We start from the raw sequence: 20,000 nt of genomic DNA, 5'->3' as shown, positions 1-20,000 counted from the left end.
GACGGTCAGTCAAATATGCATAGCCTACTGTACGTAAAACGAGGCACAGATGGAGAGGCAGACACAATATGACAAATAAAAGAAATCCACTTTCCTAACAGAAATGCCGGAAATATAATCTGAAGTTTCCAGTTTCCAACGTAACGGTCAAAGCTGAACATTAATTTGTTAGAAACCTACAGGCCTTTTGGGTGAGTAGAACTTCTTCAAAACACATGTCGCTGCACTCTTTGACAAAGGAATGAATCGGCTATTCTTGCGACGTGTATCAGCGAAACAAAAGCAGTTTCTTCACGGAGAACTGGATGAGGAAGTTGATATGCATCGACGGTGATGACCAAAAAATCATCGCATAATCAGTCATTATTTCATATTCCAGCATTACATTATTCCTTCTCTTGTAACACATTCAGAGATGACATAACATTTTCCTTCTATTAAAAAAAGGACAAATTTTTACTTGAAAGAACAAATTCATAAACTGCAAATACAGAAAAGCAAAACCAAAAAAAGAAGCGAGCGGAAAAACAAATAGTGACGTTTTTCAACAAAACGGTGATTTCACCTGCTTTTTGATGCCGAGCATTCAGTTACGATATACGAAGGGCGCAAAAAATTATTAGTTGTGGCTAATCAAGTTCGACCCCTTGTTGCAGATTAACCCCCTGTCCACGGATTTTATCAAAGCATTCCTGAGGAAATGACAGACAGTCGTTCTGGGTAAGCCTTGACTGAACCTCCTGCCCCTGTCCATTACAACTTAATGGAAACAAGGGGAGTCCAACTTTAATCAACTATACATTGAAGCTATTCCCCTGCTACAGCGTAGAGAAAATAAGGTAAGGGGGTAGGACTGGGCTGCCTTACTCTGACACTTCTCCACATTACGATGTGGTGGAATCAGATGAAAGGTGTCGTTCTAGATTAGCTTGTCCATGGGGGCCATTTGAAGCTAGCCTGGGAAGGGGGATAAAATCCAATGTGGGGGTGGTGGGGTGAAGGAGGGGTTTAATTCTGACTAGCTGAAATTTAAAACCCCATTCAGAGCCAGGGGGAAAACAGCAGAAAGTGGTGCTTCAGGTCATAAAACATTACCCAAAACAACCAGCCTAAAACTGAGAAAACGGTCTGGAGATATACCACTCTAAACAAACTGTGTGAATTTTCAGCCTTCCAGAGCTATTTGCCTTTTTCTGATGACGTCATCAGTGACGTCGCTATGCACGTACGTAATACGTTTATGGCAGTCAAGGGGTTTATATATTATTAGTCTACATAGACACAGGGGGTTATCTTAACTGGTTAGATTTGGTTGTTGTTGTTTTTAATGAGAAAAAAAACGAAAATTTTTTAAAAAACATGCCGGCTACAAATGAGCTGCTACACATGCTTCCTTTGTGTGAAGTCTTTCCCAACTAACAGAATACAGAACTTTGACCAAAGAAAGGCAAAGTCTCACGATGATGTCCATGCTTCGTTTGAAGCATAATGTTCACATGTGTAGTTTGTCTGAAGAAGGTGCAAGACCTGAAGTCACCAACGCATCATCTATTCAATGGAAAAAATGAAAGTATTTACCATTTTGCATTGTCTTAAACATGCGCTCTTTTAGAAAAGCAGATAGCTTTCGATGCAGCTGACCACAAAAGTGATATACGTTATGTGCTCTCTCTCTCTCTCTCTCTCTCTCTCTCTCTCTCTCTCTCACACACACACACACACACACACACACACACACACACACACACATACATACATACATACATACATACATACATACACACATATATTTATACACATATACATGTGTAGCTATCAACATATATGCTTACATTCATAAACAGGCTATTTATCGTAAAAAATATTGTCCATATATCACAACAATATCAACAACAACACTTATAATATGTAGGTGTGTACAGGTAGATTCTTGACAGAGCTATCCTTTATACATGCTTTCAAGCCAAGACACAAAGGCTAAAACCGTTTTCCTTTCAATCCTGTTCTTTTCACCTGGTCAGCTTCTAACAAAATCCTGATAGAATATTCCTACTTTTCGCACACAAAAACCTGATACTCATAACGCATCTCTCTGCTCATTCAAACAAAACCTCTCTTATACCGTAAACAGACCTCTGTTCTGCCTCTCACATAAGCTCCATACTGTATACCTGTCTTTGTTCTGTGTTTCATAAACTCTGGTACTGACAACATATATCTGTTCTGCTTTTCACACAAACATCTGATAGTTCAAACGATCCCTCCTCTGATATTTACGTACAACAAAAACTGAACACATAACTCATTTCTTCAATGTAATGTACCACCTTTCACAAAACCATCGCAGCATAAACAATCCGGTAGCTCTTCCTTATTAATAACAGCAATAATCATGACGGTGCTGATTAGTATTATTACTGATATCATCACCAGCATCTTTAATTAAAATCATCACAATTATCATAAAGATCGGTCCAGAACACACAAAACAAAAACAAACAAAAAACGGCGTTATTTAGAGTAAAATTCACAATGAGATTCTGACGACGGATTGCAGTTCCAAACCCAGTGTTTGGTAGGCACTGTCCCCACTGGAAACAGATGTAGTTACAACATTGTGGTTTTAGTAGTAGTAGTAGTAGTAGTAGTATCATTATGGTGATGATGATGATATCTATATAGCGCCTATCTTCGGTGAGAGACCACACTCTAAGCGCTTTACAAACACGGAGGCCATGATTTGCACAACAGGCTGCCTACCTGTGTGAAACCGATTGACAGCTGCCTTTAGGCGCTAATCATTCGTTTCCTGTTTCATACAAACATACTTCAACCACGCGCAAATATACACACAGTGGACGCTTTCTGCAGCATTCTGCCAGTAGCTACCCCTTTGTTAAAGTGGGTAATTTTACGTGAGCTAAGGGCATGTTGCACATGGGACCTTGATTTATCGTCCCATCCGAATGACTAGTGTCCAGACCACCACTCAAGATCCAGTGGAGGGGACGAAAATACTAGGTAGTGTTGAGATTCGATCCCGAGCGGTCAAATTCGCTCGCGGACGCGTTACCTCTGGGCCACCACTCAACACAGACAATCGCATTTATAAGAATAGCTACAGCGTTTGTGTTGGAAAACGTAGCATGATAAACATATAATGATTGGAATCTGCCCCTACTTGACACTGGAACTGCATTCAATGTGCGGATCATTTTTGCTACGATTTCGGCAAATACACGGCAAGTGCACAACAGGTAATGGGGAACCGTGATCTTCTAGCGGCATAGCCACATGCTTGCTGGCAATGAAACCCCAGCACACAATATTTCTGGATTTTTTTTTTTTTTTTTCAGAATCACAGCATTTAACAGGAATGTATTTTTCCATCAGAACTGTGATACTTTTCCTTGGAATGTTATCTCTGCACCTCGATGTGTTGTGGTACCTCCTGGGGGTGTTCTTTATATCACAGTGCTCATACATCATCTCCTGGGATTGCTCGTCCTCCTCATTGCGTGCATATCCCGTTAACTCGCAACCTGGTTTTAAAATAATTGTTCGCAAAAAATCTTTTAAAAAAACAAAACAAAAAAAACACAACTATTTCCACTGTATTATTACAGGACAAAAAAAAATTACTTTCACTGTGAGTTGTCCCATTATGAAATGAGTGGCACAAATAAGCGTGAAAAAATATATATCAGACATCAAGACTTCGGCGTAAAAACTTTAGAGGTTCGTTCTCATGACTGGCAGTCCTACATAAAGCCATCTGCTCTTGTGTATGTTTGACTGGCAGTCCTACATAAAGCCATCTGCTCTCGTGTATGTTTGACTGGCAGTCCTACATAAAGCCATCTGCTCTTGTGTATGTTTGGAAATCCGTCTCCTCATCTGTCATGTCAACGAGATAAGCCAGGATTTCCAACCAGTACAGTCAGTCGAGAATGATGATATCTTCCATTCTATCTTGGCCACTTTTGTCATTTCGGGATGTATTTCAAGTGATATCTTATGACTGGAACTAACTGCACTGAACAGTTTTCTGCATAGACAGTAATTCAGAACTTGGAAAGCCGGTATTTTACGGATTTTTTTTTAACCTCAGGATGACGACTGCATAACGTGCAAAATGTTTTTTTTTCTAAAAGGAATGTCCGGTAGCATGGCGTGTATTTCCCAGAACAAGTATTTCCGTGAAACCAAGTAGTATTTTCTGGAGTATTTTTAGTGACAAATGCATATGAAACATACGATGATATGTATTCACAAATAGCAATATAAATACAATATAAATATATATATATATATATATATATATAACATTCCATGCATATAGTTGATAATGCAGGACTGTACAAAAATCGGCATTGCATTCCAACATAACTTCTTTTTTTTCTTTTCTTTTTTTTTTTTTACATAATCTTGTTCGTCTTTCAAATGACGTGACAAAGAACTTGGACATGCATTATAACAACACGGCCACTTCTGAACACAACAACAGCTACACAAAAATATGAAGAAGAAACAAAAAACATTACCAAAATGGTGCGCAAAATGACCGAAACGAAACTGCTACAGCTCCAACTGGGCCACGCAGCAAGAGAACAAAGACATTTGCAAAAAAAAAAAAAAAAAAAAAAAAAAAAGAAGAAGAAGAAGAAGAAAAAAAGAGTATTTGAAAAATGAGCGGATGAACACACTCAAAGAACGACCAGCAAAAACTTTTCTGTTTGCGAATTATCAAAAATGAACTTTCAAAATTAAAACGTGTCGGAAAGCAAAAAATAAATAAATAAATTTTTAAAAAGGAAATGAAAAAGCCTCACCAGGCCTGTGTGGGGTTCTGGATGGTGGTTTGTTTTTTGGGTTTTTTAAAAATATTTTTGTGTTTTTTGTTGTTTTTGTTGTTTTGTTGTTGTTGTTGTTTGTGGTGGTGGTGGTGGTGGTGGTGGGTTTTTGTTGTTGTTGTTTGTGGTGGTGGTGGTGGTGGTGGTGGGTTTTTGTTGTTGTTTTTTTTTTTTGAGGGGATGAGGGGGAGAGGGGGTTCAACCAACAGATCCAGATCAGGAAGATTCGCTATGTTCCCTTAAAAAGATATTTTTCGAATATTGATTTTGTTTTTAAATTGAAGGGTTCGTACTTTTTTTTTCAAAAGAAAAGAAACGCAACTATAGCCAACAGTCGATGGTGATGCGATGATAATGCCGGTGGTGAAGCTGTGGAGACAAAATGCGCATACAAATAAGGCATGTAAAGGGAGTATTGTAAGGTTGTATTGCCTCTGGTGTGACAAAGGCGTCATGTTCACGATCTTTTGCACCTGTATGTGTGTGCGTGACCCCAGGGAACTGTCTACAAAAGTGACACGTATAAACTAAGTTATGCTTAAATTATGAAAACAAAATGCTGAAAATCTGACCCTGTCACAAAAGATGTATACTACTTCCTATAATAAGGGTTGTTGACATATCTCTCTCTCTCTCTCTCTCTCTCTGTCTCCCTCTCTCTCTCTCTTAACAATGTCTTTTGCAAGTAAACGTTTCTTTGAAAAGGGAATTCCTTGACCCATATTCACGATGATACCTTACATTGTCAGGCCTTTCAAACCCACGATAGTTCACTGCATCCGTTCATACGCCCCCATATCTGCAACAACTTGATGAATCGGTTGGGATAACTTGACATCTCCCTTCCCCAACACGTAACTCCCGTATTATGCATCAATGAACACAACCAATGAAACATGAGCTTTGACTCAAACACCTGAAGCTACGTGGCCCATATTCAGGAATAAGCAGGCAAACACTATGGAATAACGACCAAGCTAAGAGGCTGGTGCTTTTTTGTTGTTGTTTTTTGTTTGTTTGTTTGCTTGCTTTTAAGACAAAGAGTTAAAAACAGTGCAAGGTAAATCATGTCTTTTTTGTGCTGTCAGTGTCATGGGATTGATTTCAGCAGACTGGAACATAACTAGTTTGTCAGGAAAACTCAAATGCACCCACGTACACGCCATACATAATTTCTACATCTCTAATGTGGCCAAACATTTGTACGGCTCGAAGTGCAGGTGCCGGTTGCATTGCTTGGTTCTAACTTTTTGACAGTTACACGTGACTGAATGTCTACGTTGACCGAACTACGCCATTGATCAGTTCCATACTACACACAGTTAGTAGCGGGTTGCGACCATACTAGGCTCTTCCGTCCGAGCAATGCAGCTGGCTCCAGGAGTCTAGTGTCATCTGCAGATGACATGAAAAACTACTGTCACTTTTGCATGGATCAAAATGTTGAAGCGGAGGTGTCAGGTTAAAATGTACAAAAAAAAACTTAGTGTGTCCACTTACTTTTTGTACACTTCAAAAGGAATTCTCATTTCTAGTCCTTCCTCCAACTTCCCCCATCTTTGTCCATGGCAATGTTTTGTCTGTCCTTTTACTCCCAAAACCAGCTGGTGGAGCGCATCTTGGCAAGTCTGAACACAATGCAAATGAAATGATCCCGTGATGTTTCCAGACTTATGCGTTTGTGGGACGTCACGGAACCTGGAAAGAGATATTAGTTATATTTCCATCTGTTTACATGCATTTTACTGCTGCAGTCATTGAAGGTATGTAACGAAGTCAGTCGTCATAGTTGATATAAATTGCACGTCCCAGCAACGAAACCACAAGTTTTTATTATTATTATTATTATTATCATTATTATTATTATTATTCATCGTTGTTCTTCCAATGTTCTAAAGTCACACTGGAATGAGTGTCTGACTGCAACCAGGCTATTCTTTTTTCAGTGCCATGATTATTCCCACAAAGAACCAAGTAAGCAAAAATTTAAAGGTCCACACGACGATGTACACAGCTACCAAAATATAAAAGACAAAGAAAAATGAAGTAACTAAAAAGGCCACTTGAACGCTACAATAAAAATTTAAAAAAATAAATGCTACATATTGTGACTTTAATCATGTTCCTGTATGAAATTCTGAGTCGTCAACTCAGACTGTTCTGCAATTATGGCTAACTCAGTTCTTCATTAAAACCTTTCTTCAGTAAATCAGAACTGCCGCCATCTCTCACGATCTTTTTTCAATGGCAATAAAAACAAAATTTCAACAAATGTGGGTAAAAACAGTCCACAATGAAAATGGGTTCCAAACAGGTCCAAACTCCTCAATCGGTCATGGCCACTGTTTAAATCGTCTGGTGATCTTGGCATGAGTGCAACAATCCGTCTTACAATTGTTAACAATTAAGTTAGATATCCCTGCGTAATTCCAGACCCCCCACACATTCTGAAGACCAATCACTTTCACTGACGTTTCAAATGAGTATCTTTGCATAATGCCATATCCCCTCACATTCTGAAGCCAATCCATGTTCATATCCTGAACATCACACTGTCTTTTCCCGATACCACTGTGAGCCTTCAGGGAATAATGATCAAACCTTCCACGTTTGATTCCCTCCACCTGCTCTTTCTGTCCACGTGGACAAAAATCTCATCAAGCGGCGACAGCTCAGAACCCCAAGCAGCAATGCAAAGCGAGAGCGTCCACCCAGGAACGTTCTGACGTATCGTGCCATGCTGTACATGTTCTTCAACAGACACCTGCACGTGCACACAGTACAGCCTTACACGTTTGAAATGTTCATGCCATACAGTGTCACCAGTTTGTTCTCTTCACCCAGCTGTTGAGCTGAAGGCTGCTCCTGCTGCCCTTGGTACTGTGGCAGCCCTTCTTGTGGCTGTGGATGTGGATATTGCTGTGGTTGTGGTTGTGGTTGCATTTGCTGCTGTGGTAGTTGTGGAGAGATCTGTTGAAGAGTGATCGGACCAGTGTTGGCACTGGAAGAATCTGAAGCAGCCACTGCAGACCTGCTGCCCTCTACTCCACGCACGGACACCGGTGGTGTGTGTGGCGCACTGGCTTGCCCCTGCAAAACATGAAAAGGGTCTTGATGTAACATTTAATAGTTCCATTGGCTTTTGGGGGGCGCAAATCAAAAACAAATATGCTCAACTGAAAGTGAGTGTTTTAAAGCAGAAAAAAACCCATTGCTTTTGTATTTGTGTTTGTTTCCCTACACCTGGCAATGCTGTTTTTGTGCAAAGTTGAAATTTGCTTGAAGGTATGTGCATTTGTTTCAATCACAATCATACATTTGCTACCGTTTTCTATAAATGATGATAAAATGTATTTTGCCTTGTCTTAATTTGGTATGAAAGAAGAAAAGAAAAGCATCTATGCAAGGAAAACTGATGTTTGGCATTAGACCGACGACAACAGTAGCCCTGAAACAAAACAGTACAGAGAGAAACCCCGAGGATTTACCTGAGCAAGCTGGGCATATGGAGAGGACAGATCAGTCTGCGGCAGGTCAGGTACCCGAGAGAGCTGGGAGTCTCCTGAGAACTGGGGCAGCTGAACGACGGGAGCGTAAACCCCGGTGTGCAACGTCTGCGCCGACTGTCCTTCTGGTGAGGACGCTGGCGTCAGGTTCATCTGCTGCCCGCTGCCGGTCCGCGGATAGGAATGCCCGGGGCTGGCTGCCACAGACGCAGGGCCATCCGATGAAGGGTAGTGTGCGCTAGCGGGGTGACTTCTCTGGGGTCGGTAGTCCACGTTGTTTGGCTGACGCGGACCAGGACTCGCTGCCGAGTTAGCGGACGAGGCAAAGCTTGAAGGATACGCCTCAGCGCTGCCTGGGCGGTAACCCATCTCGTGCTGCGCGGGGCTCATACTTTCCAGAAGAATCTGACGCAGGATCATGTCTCGCATGTCTGGGGTGATTCTCAGCGGCTGGATAAAGCCGGGAAAGTTGTTGTTGGGAGTGAGGGATCTGTCCTGTGACGGCACATCCCCTGTGTACTGGGTCGGGGACAGGCTCTCTGAACGCTCCCGCTGGGGAGTGCCCGGGCTTTGCCTGGAGGGGCTGGCTTGGTACTGAGGGGTGCCCGGGCTTTGCCTGGAGGGGCTGGCTTGGTATTGAGGGGCAGCGCGGGACGTCTGAGGAGACAGGGAGTACGTGTCCAGTGTGGAACGGTCCTCCTCAGGGGGTGACAGGGAGTAGGTCCTCAGCACCTCCGTGTTCTCTTCGTCCTGCTCCTCCAGCTCCCCGGAGGGGGTCATTCGGAAATACTGAATGTCGTCCCCTTGACTCGGGTGGCTTCCAACCATGGACTGGTCGGTCTCTGTGGAGTGCAGGTAGCGAGGGTCCCCCTGCTGCTGGAAAGGGTAGCTGCCTGGACTCAGGTCCTGCATGGGGATGTTTTCCATGCGCTCCTGCTGCGACCCATCGGGGCAGGACTGAAAGCTCCTGAGGGACCGCGTGGAGGACTGGACCCCACCTCCAGTGGACGTGGGGGGAGGCGGGAGCTCTCTGTGGGAGGACATTGAGTGGGTCATGTAGTAGCTGTGGTGGGAGGAGGCAGGGTCCGTCCAGTTGCCCTTGTCGTCGGGCGCCGTTGACATGATGTGGTGGAACGGGGGAGGGGCGGGGGAACGGTTGGGCAGGGGGGGAGGAGGAGGAGAGCCACGGTGGCGGTGAGTGGGGGTGAGGCTGGTCTCTGATGCGGTAGGGGTCTTCTGTACAACAGAGGCAATGCAAAGCTTGATTAGTTGTGGGGTTTTCGTCTTCTTCCTCTTTCTTCTTCTACTACTACTACTACTACTACGACTACTACTTCTCCTTCTTCTTCTTCTTTTCCATCTCCTTCTTCTCAGCAATTTTTTCCACACACGATCTGGGCTGATCTTTCCCGGTGTAGCACACAAAGATAATATGAAAACCAATCATGTCACTTTACATTTCAAGTTAAGATACCTTGTTTACATCTTACTCAAAGACTGATCTCCACGGTCAAAATTTGAAGTCATACGTGTGCCCGAATTCACCTGTTGAACAATAGACGCATATACCTGTTTTTAACTCCACGACTAATTGTCACAATCTGAAAGAATATTCGTTTATATATATGTACTCGTATCAATCTGTTTAACTCCATGACAGATCTTCACAATCAAAAATAGTTTATTATTGTGACTGATTTTCAATGAAACAATCAATGTCTTTGTACACCATTATATCCATCTGCTTGACTCTATGACATGACCGATAACACGAATACATCTGCACACATCAGATTACTTCAGTTAACTTGTTCAATCCTGCGCCCGAGAACTGCTAAGGCATCAACTTCATTTCATTAAAGCGGATTCCATGTTCCCATAAATGTGCACCAACTGCAAACAAAGGGAACTAACTTCTACAGTATGTCTGGCCTTGTCAACACATCTTAATTTGAATGGAAAACCCGTTGATTTCAGTGGGTTTGGTTTGGGTGGGTTTTTTTCAGATTTAGCGGTATATAAATACTATTTTTTTATTATTATTACTGTTATTAGTATTATTAGTAGTATTATTATCATCATCATCATCATCATCATTAATATTATTAATATTATTATCATTATCATTATATGATGATGATGATTATTATTATTGTTGTTGTCTGTTTTGTTGGGTTTTTTTATCACTATTACCAGTATCATTATTGTTACTATCATTATTGTTTTTACTATTATCATTGTTATTATTATCATCATTATCATCATCATTATTATCACTATTATTATCGTTATTATTATTATCATCATCATTATAATTATTATAATTATAAATTATCAGTATTAGTATTATTATTCACCCTGGCAGCAGAGTCGGGGATGAAGGCGGGGTTGGTCCGTCCGTCCAGCGTGTTGCCGGGGCTGTTGGAGGCGGTGCTCAGTCCCGCGTTCACGAACTGGATGCGGGCGGGGGGCATGGAGGAGGAGGGGGAGGAGGAGGAGTGGGTCAGCGGCAGGGTCAGGACGCCCCGCTGCCCGGGGCCCATGTTGCTGTAGGGGGTGTGTCTGGGCGAGTGGCCCACGTCCACGTACATCGGCTCGTTCTTCGTCTCCTGCAGGTCTTTGGTCAGGGCTGGTCAGGAAAGAAAAATACACGCGCGCGCGCGCGCACGCACACATGCACGCACGCACACACACACGCGCGCACACACACACACACACACACACACACGCCAAGACGGTGTAATCGCGGTTACCAGGTGGTAATAGCTGAGGGGGCGGCATCAAAAGTCAGTAGTGGCAGCTGCAACAGTTACAGTGGTAGTAGTGTTGGTGGTGGTAGCACTTGCAGCAGCGATAGCAGCACCAGTGCTAGTAGCAGTAGTACTGGTACCGTTAGTAGCAGTAAATTGGAGCAGCAGTAGTATAAGTAGCAGCAGCAGCAGCAATAGTAGTAGTAATAGTAGTAGTTGTTGTTGTTGTTGTCGTCGTCGTCGTCGTTACTGTTGTTGTTGTTGCAATAATAGTAGGACTGTTTTGTTAACGGTTGTAGTAGTTGTAGTAGTACCGCGAGCAGCAACAGCAGTAACAGCAGCAGCAGTAATGGTAGTTGTAGCAACAGCAGTAGCAGCAGTAGTAGCAGTCGTCTTATCACACACAGTTGTATATCCACGTTGTATCTTTCCATTCCCCTACCCTTCGCTTTTTCCCCATCGCCAAAAAAATCCAAGTAATTTAGATAGCATCCTCCATTTTAGTTACACGCTAAAAGCAATGCGCAGAATTTGATCATTTAATCAAACTAAAGGTACAATCGCCAGTTTAAGAATGAACGAATCAATACACAAATAATCCACCCAAGGAAGTAAAGAAATCAAAATAACAAACAAACAAACCAGCAAACTCATCAAGACTCACTTCGAACTTTCTGCCGGAAGTACTTGAAGCCCAAACACAGGCAGCAGATCAGGAGCAGGAACAGGGCGACAGTCACGATCAGAATCGCCATGTCGGCCACCCGGAAGTCCTTGTCTGTTGTCACTTCCGGTGCTGGAGTCGGAAGCACTTCCGGCGTCTTAACGCACTCCGGGGCGCTGCACAAATCGCCCGAGCAGGCAGCTTCCAGCTGTTCCTGGGGTAGTCCGGTGTCAGTGTAGAATCGGAAATTGTCTTGTGTGATGTGCAGACCGTTCTTTTTGGAGTAGGTACCCACCTGGAGAGGAAAGAACTTTCTGGTTTAAGTGAGACGCTTCTACTGACAGGAAAACGTGTGGTCCTCAGAAATAAAACGGTGTTACTGTTACGATAAAGACATGGGGGATAAGGAGATCGCCGTGGCAGGATGGGTTAGGCGTTGGATTTTTTGAGACAGTGTCCACCGGTGACCTGGAGTTCGAGGCCCCGTTTTGGTACGGTGTTGTGTCCGGCCTTGGAAAGGGCGCTGTACTCATATTGCCCTCACTCCACCTGGGTGTAGTGGGTTGTTGGGGGAGGTTTGAACAATGGAAGGAGAGGATTAAGTCCCGCCTTATGCTGAACGCTAAACACAGTGGGTATCAGTTCAAAGCCCCGATGGCCGTAAAAGACTATGATACCTTTTAACTTAAATGATAGAATAATGTTGTGGTCTACATGAAATAAAACTGTTGTTTATGTGACAGTGAAGATGAGAGAATGTGTGGACTTCATAAATAAAACGTTATTTGCCTGACAGTAAGTAATGATAGGAGTGTTTTGTAGGTCTTTGACAAATAAGACGTTATTCATGTGACAGAAAGGATGGGACAATTTGTGGTCCTCTTAAAGAAAACGTTGATAGTGTGACAGTTAGAACAGGAGAACTTGTAGACTTCATACAATGAAAAGTTGTATATATGAAAGTAATGGTTATCTTCATGAAAGAAAACGGTCATGCCGAGAACTGTATACTTAATTATCCTTTGGAAACTAATTTGGGCTCAATAACCGGGTGATTACGAATTGGCATTGCATTGTATTTGATTCTTCAACCGTTTCACACACACACACACACACACACACACACACACACACACACACACACCCCCTTAAAAGAGTGATCACCTACCGGAACGTACTCGTACCCATCGCCCCGTCTCTGGATGTTGAAGATACTGAAGCCAATGTTGCCGTTCCCGTTCTGATCGAAAAGCTGTTCCTTGTTCGACCCCACCGACACGGTCTGTGACTTGATGGTATCGAGCACCTGTTGGTGGAGGGGTGGGGGTGGGAGGGAGGAGGTGGAAGGGGTTATTAGCGATGCGAATCAGTGGTGACCGCTTGGTTTTATGTGGGATGCATTTGTCTGCTACTGCTGCTGTTTTGTTGTTGCTTTTTTTTTTTTTTCTTTTTTTTTTACTGCTCCTTCTTCTTCTTCTTCTTGTTTCTTTCTTTCTTTATTGATTTATTTCTACTGCTGCTACTGTTATGGCTGCTGCTACTGCTACATCTACTACTACTACTACTACTACTACTGCTATTGCTACTGCTATATCTACTACTACTACTGCTGCTGCAGCTGCTACTGCTGCTTTGTTTTTGTTTACTAGCCCATTCGTGGGTTGCTACTCTCATAGTCATTCGAGAATATTATGTATCATACTCTTTTGTCTTCGGGGTGAATTCATACTGGGTGTGTTAGCAGTCCTGATATTCAGCGCCTTTCAGTCGCATCCACAACACAACGACTGAAGAAGGGGACAGACCTTTTTTTAACAATGACACGAACCTTAACTTCTACAACAATGTGATAATGGAAAGAAGACAAGTGACCAACCTCTCCCAACAACGACACTAACCCTTCCCTTGTACAGCAACATCATAACGAGAATAAAGATGGAAGAAGACTGGTTACCGACCTCCTTGGCGTACTTGTCGGAGCGGAGGAAGGGGCAGGGGAAGGTGTCCTCACAGAACTGGGAGCCCGCCTGGGCCAGGCCTGAGGCCATGGCGCCCACAGCGTTCATTACGTGCTTCACGCGCTGGTCCGACAGCATCGTGAGCACCTGCACCACGTGCCACACATCAAGTACATGGATGTACATCTGACACACATATAAAACACGTATAACACTGACACAGACACACAGACAGACAGACAAACAAGCACACACACGCGCGCGCGCGCGCGCACACACACACACACACACACACACACACACACACACACACACACACACACACACACGCATACACACATTACACATCTATCTAAAGTGTTTAAATATGATTTATATTTATATATATGTATATATATTGTTTTTAATTTTTATATACATTATTATACAAAGAGAGAGAGATAAATATACACACACAGATAGATAGATCGATATTAGAAATGCGGAAATAGGTGTGCGCTCATACAGTCAAGTGGGTTCATGACAATGCAAACACACACAAGCAAGCAAACGCGCGAGTGCACACACACACACCATCTCCCACTCTTTCACCACCACCACCAACAACAACAACAACAAAAACTCCCATACTCACCATACCCCGCCCCAACCCATCCCCTTCCTCCACCACCCTACTCCCTCTTTACCTGCTGAGTGGAGAGTCGCGTGTTGCTGTCGCAGTTTCTGGTGAAGATGTTGTTGAAGCCGCCGGGGATGTTGCAGTCGAAGACGTGCTGCCAGAACTCGGAGAACCAAGGGTTGACGTCGTCCTCACGAGGAGTCTTCTCCAGCAGTCGCGTCCTCAGCGTGTCCTCAATAGCTGGCTCGATGTAGGTATTGTCCACCTGGGAAAGGATGAGAAAGAAAGAAAAAAAGATATATCGGTTAAAACCTTTAAAACACTCAGGGCTATCTCTTTCTTCGAACCAAGACCACAGTGCTTAACAAACTGGCCTTAACTAAGGGAGACTGCTCAAGATGCCGTTAAACTCTTCCCCATTGTTGTCCTAACACCGCCAATGTCGCATTTCAGTACCAGCCAGGCCAGGGCGCCAATGTCGTATTTCAGCACCAATCAGGTCGAGCGCCAATGTCGCATTTCAGCACCAGCCAGGTCGAGCACCAATGTCGCATTTCAGCACCAGTAAGGTAGAGCACCAATGTCGCATTTCAGCACCAGTAAGGCAGAGCACCAATGTCGCATTTCAGCACCAGCCAGGTAGAACACCAATGTCGTATTTTAGCACCAGTAAGGTAGAGTACCAATGTCGCATTTCAGCACCAGAAAAGTAGAGCACCAATGTCGCATTTCAGCACCAGTAAGGTAGAACACTAATGTCGCATTTCAGCACCAGTAAGGCAGAGCACCAATGTCGCATTTCAGCACCAGTAAGGTAGAACACCAATGTCGCATTTCAGCACCAGCCGGTAGAGCACTAATGTCGCATTTCAGCACCAGCCGGTAGAGCACTAATGTCGCATTTCAGCACCAGCCAGGTAGAACACCAATGTCGTATTTTAGCACCAGTAAGGTAGAGTACCAATGTCGCATTTCAGCACCAGAAAAGTAGATCACCAATGTCGCATATCAGCACAAATCAGGTCGAGCGTCAATGTCGCATTTCAGTTCCAGCAAGGTATACCACAAATGTCGCATTTTAGCACCAGCAGGTACACCACAAATGTCGCATTTTAGCACCAGTAAAGTAGACCACCAAAGTCGCATATCAGCACCTGCCAAGAAGTCGTTAAACTCTACCCCATTGTTGTCCTAAGACGGCCAATGTCGCATTTCAGCGCCAATCAGGAAGACCACCAATGTCGCATTTCAGCGCCAACGAGGTAGACCACCAAATGACGCATTTCAGTTCCAGCCAGGTCTTGCGCCGATATCACTGAAATACAGGGTCTGTTTTCCGCAAAACTTTTTTATTTTCGGGGATAGGTCAAGCCATATTTCGTACACGTATCAGGGGAATCCCCAGCTATTCTTAGACGCCATCTTTTGTGTGCTTCTGGCGCCCGAGGGTGTTTCACTCTAAACCGACTGGTGATGAAGGGGGTTTAACCCTTTCACCGCCAGTCAATTCAGAGTGCAAAATTCCCTTGTGCTATAAACACAGTAAATATGGTGTCAAAGTACAACTGGGGATGATTCCCCCTGTGATGGGTAGAAAATATGACTTATACTACCACCGAACATTAAGAGCAGTAGGTTCATTGATAACAGACCCGTGATCTGGTCACCATTCAGTGACATTGGTCCTCTACCTAGCTGCCGCATAAATGCGAGTTTGGCAGTGAAAGGGTTAAAGGTCCCATAGCCTTAAACCGGGCCCTGTCCCACTACCGTCAGACGTGTGTTGTGACAAATAGTAATACAATACAATACAATACAATACAATGCAATACAAAGCAATGCAGTACAGTACGATACAATGCCATGCAATGCCAAGCAACACAATAGAGTCCGATAGAATACAGTACAATATGATACAATACTATAAAATAGGATACAATGATAATGATAATAGTGATTATGAAGATGATGATGATGATCATCATCATCATAATCATAATCATGATAATCACAATCATAATCATAATAACAAGCAAAACAATAGACGACTTGAAGTTTCCTTGAAGGTAAAACCCAGTCAAGGGACAAAACTCAAGGCTTACAGAATATTGCAACATAAGAAACGGTAAAAAAAAAATTATAAAGAAAAGAAAAAAAAGATTAACGGGTCTTTTGATAATCTACCTTATCGTTTGGATACATTTTAATAATAATAATAATAATAATAATAATAATAATAAGTTTATCTATATCGTGCCCAATCAAATGATTGTGCTCTGAGCGCAATACGATTACAATAGTTCTGATGTAAAACACACACACACACACACACACACACACACACACACACACGTGTTATATTATATTATATTATATATATATATATATATATATATATATATATATATATATATATATATATATATATATACACACACACACATATGTGTGTGTGTGTGTGTGTGCCATTAAAAAAAATCGAGCATTTCAGTGTCGTTTCTGACGCATATCTAAAGCTGTGAAAGTACATGGACTGTATTTGTCCAACCACCCACCACCGACTCCCCCTCCCTACCCCCCTAAAACCCCCTACCCAGCCCCCAGCCCCCCCCCCCCTCCTCCTAGACCCCCTTCAACACCCCCCTCCCAAAAAAAAAAGAAACAAAAGAAACATTACCTTGAAGGTGATGGAGCCCCTGGCAGCTTTCTGACCAGCAGCCAACACGTCGTTCTTGGTGCCCCACTCCTCACTGGCAATGAACACCAGCCTCCCCTGCTCGTTGCGGGACTCGATCAGCCTCAGGAAGTCCGCCATGCGGGTGTCGATGCCGAAGAACACCACCACCTGAGCACATACATAGCATCATCCATGGGCCTCTAGAGAAAAGGAGGGTGCTTTGGTTTGGTTGGGTAGGGTGGATAGAGTGACTGGAATTTATACTGTCAGACACCACCACCTGCCACACATTATGGGCCTCCAGAGAAATGGATGATCCTTTGGTTGGTTGGTTGGTTGGTCAGCGTGGATAGCGTGACTGAGATTTATACTGTCAGTGTAGTGGTGGCTACCACCTGCTACATACATAGCATGGGCCACTGGAGAAAAAGAAGGAACCTTGGTTGGCTGGGTAGCTTGAATAGTGTGATTGAAATTTATAATGTTTTATTTTGTATTTGTTGTATTTTGCATTTTGTATTTATTTTTATCACAACAGATTTCTCTGTGAGAAATTCGGACTGCTCTTCCCAGGGAGAGCGCGTCGCTACACTACAACGCCACCCTTTTTTTTTTTTCCTGCGTGCAGTTTTATTTGTTTTTCCTATCGAAGTGGATTTTTCTACAGACACTTTTTGTTGTTGTTGTTGTTGTTTTGTTTGTCTTTTTTAAAACACTTTAGAAAGTTTAATTCATAACATAGACAGACAAATACACGCTAATACAACACACACACACACACACACACACACACACACACACACACACACGCAAGCACGCACGCACGCGCGCGCACACACACACACACACACACACACACACACACACACCACCCCACCTCCCACCCACCCACACACAAACAACAATTCACCTTGACGCTCTGCTGCATCAGGGAGACGAAGGCATCGTACAGGTGTTTCTCGTCCACGTTAGTCGGGTTGACAGAGATCGCTACCGGGGTGGCTACACACACCCCGTGTTGGTTGGCCACCCGTTTAAAGGCCAGCGCTCCCTTCGTGCCGTAGTTATTGGCCACGTAGAGGAGCCCAACGTACTCCCACCCCATTGCTTTGATCAGCTGCGAGATAGAGGGAAAATACAGAGAAAGCATCAGTTTCTCTTTCGAGAATGTCTTCTTCTTCTTCTTCTTCTTCTTCTTCTCTTCTTCCTCTACCTCTTCTTCTTCCTCTACTGCGACTTCCACGGTCACCCGTATACACGAATGGGCGTTTTACGCGTAAGACTGTTTTTACCCCATGCATTAAAGGCAGTCATACTCCGTTTTCGGGGAGGGGGGGGAGGTTCGTGCCGGGTATGTTCAAGTTTCCGTAATCCACCGATTGCCGTCAATGGATTATGGGATCTTTAACGCGCGTATCTGATCTTCCGCATGTGTATACACACGAAGGCAATAGCAGGTCTGTACATCTGTTGACCTGGGAGATCGGGAAAATCTCTACTACCTTTTACCACCAGGCGCCGTGACCAAGATTCGAATCCGGGACCTTGAGATTGAAATGTCCAACGCTTTAACCACTCGTCTGTTGCGCCCGTCCTAGGGGGTGTCACAGCGTGCGGAATTATCCATATACGCTACAGCTCATCTTCTGTATAAATCTCTTTTTTAAGATTTTAAAAGGACCAGATGCCTGGTCTTCGCATATAGTAAACGCGTTGGTCAGGCCTTGAAAAGAAGGAGAGGAAATGTTTAAACAAATCAATAAACACATATCACCTCCCCTTCATACAATGAGAAGTATGGCACCAATGTTATTTGTGTTTCACATTTAAATCAGATTGATATGTATGCACGCAAGAACACGCGCGCGCGCGCACACACACACACACACACACACACACACACACACACACACACGAATCAGATTGATATGTATGCACGCGAGAAAACACACACACACACACACACACACACACACGAAAGACTATTTTAAAAAATAATTTTTAAAAAAACTGTACACCCATCCAAAAAAAACAAAAAAAAAACAACCCGTCTCACCTCCGTCATTGCAGTGGCCTGCTCCTCATCGCTGGGCACGGTGCGCAGAAAGTAGGGATAGTTCACTGTGTCGTCCAGGTCGGGGGAGGAGGCGGCATAGGAGATGGTGGGGATGCGCTGGGGGGAGCTGAAGCTGGCCACAGCCAGGGTGGAATCGCTGGACAGACTCCCCACCACCCCCACCACTTCATCCTGGGGTACACACACCTCGAACAGACCCTGCCAGAAAGAGTTTGTTGGGACTTTTTTTTTATTTAAGAAAGATACTGTATTGCATTGTATTGTACTGTATTGTCTATTGCATTGTATTGTATTGTGTATTGCATTGTATTGTATTGTACTGTATTGTATCACTTTTTTTGTAACTACAGATTTTCTCTGTGTGAAATTCGGGCTACTCTCCCCAGGGGAGAGCGCGTCGCTACACTGAGAGCGCCACCCCTTTTATTTCCCTTTTTTTCTGCCTGCAATTTCATTCGTTTTCACGTCGAAGTGGAATTTTCTACATGATTTTGCCAGGGACAACCCTTTTGTTACCGTGGGTTCTTTAACGTGCGCTAAGTGCATGCAGCACAGGGGACCTCGGTTTATCGTTTCATCCGGTTGAAGATCCCGTAGCCCTTTTACAGCCATCATAGGTAGTGACTTCATAATCACTGTGTCTTGAAAACCAGCTCGCTTATATCACTAGAATGTGTTTCGCTTTAAACCCTCTGCTGTTTAAAAAAAAAAAAGGGGGGGGGGGAGGGGGTTAGCGGTCTTTGCTAATGTCACTTGAAAGCGTTTTGCTTTTAAACATTCTGCTGTTAAAAAGGGTCTCATAGCCTTCACCTTCATTGGGGCAGTGAATTCTAATTCACTGTGTCTTTGAACTAACTGGTTGATATCGCCAGAATGCCCTTAAATCATCTGCTGTT

The 20,000-nt window shown here is 43.6% G+C and overlaps 1 protein-coding gene across 5 annotated transcripts in view; it reads right to left on the bottom strand.

Annotated features, from left to right (window-relative positions):
• Nucleotides 1-1,769: 1,769 nt before the first annotated feature.
• LOC143284661 (uncharacterized) overlaps nt 1,770-20,000 on the bottom strand; it is a 48,126-nt gene continuing 29,895 nt past the window's right edge. For all 5 annotated transcript variants that reach the window (XM_076591573.1, XM_076591571.1, XM_076591572.1 and 2 more), the window contains 10 exons: nt 19,084-19,302; nt 17,938-18,144; nt 17,028-17,195; nt 14,418-14,615; nt 13,732-13,878; nt 12,942-13,079; nt 11,774-12,068; nt 10,717-10,988; nt 8,342-9,595; nt 1,770-7,943 (listed from right to left, as the gene is read on the bottom strand). In XM_076591573.1, the coding sequence (XP_076447688.1) occupies nt 7,641-7,943; nt 8,342-9,595; nt 10,717-10,988; nt 11,774-12,068; nt 12,942-13,079; nt 13,732-13,878; nt 14,418-14,615; nt 17,028-17,195; nt 17,938-18,144; nt 19,084-19,302 (3,201 nt within the window). In that variant the 3' untranslated portion in view covers nt 1,770-7,640. The remainder of the gene's footprint in view (nt 7,944-8,341; nt 9,596-10,716; nt 10,989-11,773; nt 12,069-12,941; nt 13,080-13,731; nt 13,879-14,417; nt 14,616-17,027; nt 17,196-17,937; nt 18,145-19,083; nt 19,303-20,000) is intronic.

Source organism: Babylonia areolata, chromosome 8, assembly GCF_041734735.1.
Source record: "Babylonia areolata isolate BAREFJ2019XMU chromosome 8, ASM4173473v1, whole genome shotgun sequence".
NCBI classification, from domain to species: Eukaryota; Metazoa; Mollusca; class Gastropoda; order Neogastropoda; family Buccinidae; genus Babylonia; species Babylonia areolata.
This window is presented reverse-complemented; position numbering and strand designations above follow the sequence as displayed.